Source organism: Castanea sativa, chromosome 5 (assembly GCF_040712315.1).
Source record: "Castanea sativa cultivar Marrone di Chiusa Pesio chromosome 5, ASM4071231v1".
NCBI classification, from domain to species: domain Eukaryota; kingdom Viridiplantae; phylum Streptophyta; class Magnoliopsida; order Fagales; family Fagaceae; genus Castanea; species Castanea sativa.
In genome coordinates, this window is record NC_134017.1 from 38,690,706 (window position 1) to 38,693,402 (window position 2,697).

Here is a 2,697-nt window from a genome sequence, read left to right on the forward strand (position 1 = left end):
CCACTTTAATTCTAGTTTGACCTCCATTCTTTCACAAACTCCTATAAACTCATCTTTCTCACATGATTTCCTAAAAGTAAAAAAATTACATACAATAAATGACATCTTATTCAAGAAATTATGTAAGGATAAATAGTAGGAACTAATTCAAATCATGGTTTAATTATACAAATTAAATATAGCAATAAGGAGAAAACACCTAGATAAATATATAACAAGTATACATTTTAAGGCGTTATTATATACAAATACATAAAAGGGACAACACTCATAAGAAGTCTCCTTACTTTCTTGCTCCTAACCCTTCCCTCAATTTTTTTGAACTCCCAACCTATTGCCTTTCTCCTCCTTTTATAGCCAGCCCACTCTTTTTCCCGCTATTCTCCTCTCAGTCAGATTTTAGGGGATACTTGTCCCATCAGAGCTTCTTCTTGCCATTTCTTAATCATGAAAGTAGGCTTTTTAGGGGTGTCCTTACTGTTCAGGTTCGTCATTCAGCAACTAATGTAGCTGACATTAGGTAAGGATAGACTTAAATGAGGAGGTGATTATTGCATTGAGCTCTGCATTTTTCATAACTGGCTCCTCGAGAAAGTGATGATAGGAGAGCTCGCAACTTAAGCCACGACCTTCTTGGGAAAAGGGCTCCATGGATTACCTTGATTCAGAGCTTGATTGGTCTCTCTCCCACGAGAGGTTCTTCTATCCTTTCTTAGTCTCTAATCAGGCCCTCCTCTTGGGTGGGGTCTTGGTTCCTAGGGGTTCTCTCTTATTAGTTTAGGGTCTTCAGGAAAATCTAGGTCCATTTTCTCGTAGTTTCAAGTCCACCCCCCTGCCTTGAAAGATTTTAATAGAGAATTGTATCTGAATTGATTTTTGGGTTAAACATCAGGTTTTGGATTGGTTGTATTGTTAGTAGTATTATTATATGTTATTATGTGATTATAATCAATTGTGTCTATTGAAAATTTTAAAAAAAAATTGAAAAGAGAAAAATTCAAGGAAGGGGTACTTTTTAAAAAAAAAAATATAAATAAGTTTTTAGATTTCTTTGAGTATCTGATTATTCTCTTGGGCATGTGCAGTTCCCTTGTCCCACACACACTAGGTTATTAGGAGGAATCTCATGAAAGTGGACCCAAGACACCAGTAAGTGGTTTCGAAACCAGGATCTCATGGATATCATATGACTTTAGAAACCACTAAGTCAACCCCTTGAGGTTTTGGGAAGGGGTACTTAGTTTGTGCATAAATTGATGATAAGAAAAACATTTAGAGCTTTGGTTGCTCGGTTAAATTGGTTGCTCACCCAAAGCTCCCAAAGTGTAAGGTTGTGGCATTGGTGGTTTTGATAACTGGGGCGAGGCCAACCTTGTCTTGATCAGTAAAACTAAATCCATGTTGTTGATAGTCCTAGTCCCACCATGGATTCCCTCAAATTTTCTTTTTTTATTTAATGACTAATGTCCTAGATTTTCATTCTATAAAATTTGAAAATCCTTACCTGCAAACGCATTCGCTGTCTCTTTATATAATTTTAGCATTTGGATCTAGATACTTTTCTTCGCTACTCTATTTGTTTATTTCCATTTTATTCCGTTACTTGTAAAATTTAGGGCTATATTGGTTAATATTTTAAAACTTGTTCTAAAAATAGCTGAAAACTTGTTTTGAGAATTCATTCCTAGAATCCACTTTTATTTAGTTGTTTCTGGATACCATATCTACTTTTTGTCGTATTCTTATTTTTTCAAAGTACTTGTAAATATTTGAATTTGTGATCTTATGCTTTCTAAATACTTGTATTTATAATATTTGAAATATGTTATATTGGTCGGGTTTTGGTGCTATAATAAGAAACTCTTCAGGTGAGGTTACGGCGGGCATGTCATTGAAGGGTCCTTACGTAAATAGCAGTGAGGAGGCTGAGGTGTTGGCTTGCCGAAGAGCTGTGAAATTCTCAAGGGAAGTTGGCTTTTCTCAGGTGATTATTGAAGGAGATTGCTTAAATGTGATGAGGGCTCTATCTGTTTCTACAGAGAATAGCTCAATGCTTGGCCACATCTATGAAGACATCAAGTTCAATTTTAGAGAAATGCAGGTCCTATCTATTAATTGGGTAAAGAGAGGTGGAAACATGGTTGCTTATACATTAGCAAAACATGCTAGAAATTTAATTAATGATTTATATTGGATTGAAGATACTCCACCGCCGGCGGTGGATACTTTGTATTATGATTCTTTACATTTCAATGAATGATTAATTGGTTTGCCTTCAAAAAAAAAAAGTTATATTGGCGGATACTATTTATCCTTCATTAATAGTAAAACTTGTTGATTGGTGATAAAATTTTGGGGAAAATGAGCTTTTGCCCATTTTACACAAAAAAATCTAGCATTTTGCCCCTTTCCCAAACTAATTAGGAAAATGCCCCTCTTTTGAAATTCGATTTTCTCAAAATCGAGTTTCAATGTAAAACTCGAACTCTAGAGCGGCATTTTAAAGCTCTATAGCAGCGTTTTTTCATGGAACTCGAGCTCCATGAACTCGAGTTCTATGCAAATTTATTATTATTATTATTATTATTATTATTATTATTATTATTATTTTTAAGTTTGATCGCCCCATACTCGATTTTCTACAAATCGAGTTTTACGTTGAAACTTGTTTTCTCAAAATCAAGTTTCAAAAGAATG

The 2,697-nt window shown here is 34.5% G+C and overlaps 1 protein-coding gene across 1 annotated transcript; it reads left to right on the forward strand.

Moving 5' to 3' along the window:
* The first annotated feature begins 1,822 nt into the window (after window positions 1-1,822).
* LOC142635146 (uncharacterized) lies at window positions 1,823-2,260 on the forward strand. The gene has a single exon (XM_075809351.1). The coding sequence runs from the start codon at window positions 1,823-1,825 to the stop codon at window positions 2,258-2,260; it is 438 nt and encodes a 145-aa protein (XP_075665466.1).
* The last annotated feature ends 437 nt before the right edge of the window (window positions 2,261-2,697 follow it).

Bases quoted from the DNA above. Each gene is read 5' to 3' on its own strand.
- LOC142635146 (XM_075809351.1), top strand. From the start codon at position 1,823: ATGTTATATTGGTCGGGTTTTGGTGCTATAATAAGAAACTCTTCAGGT.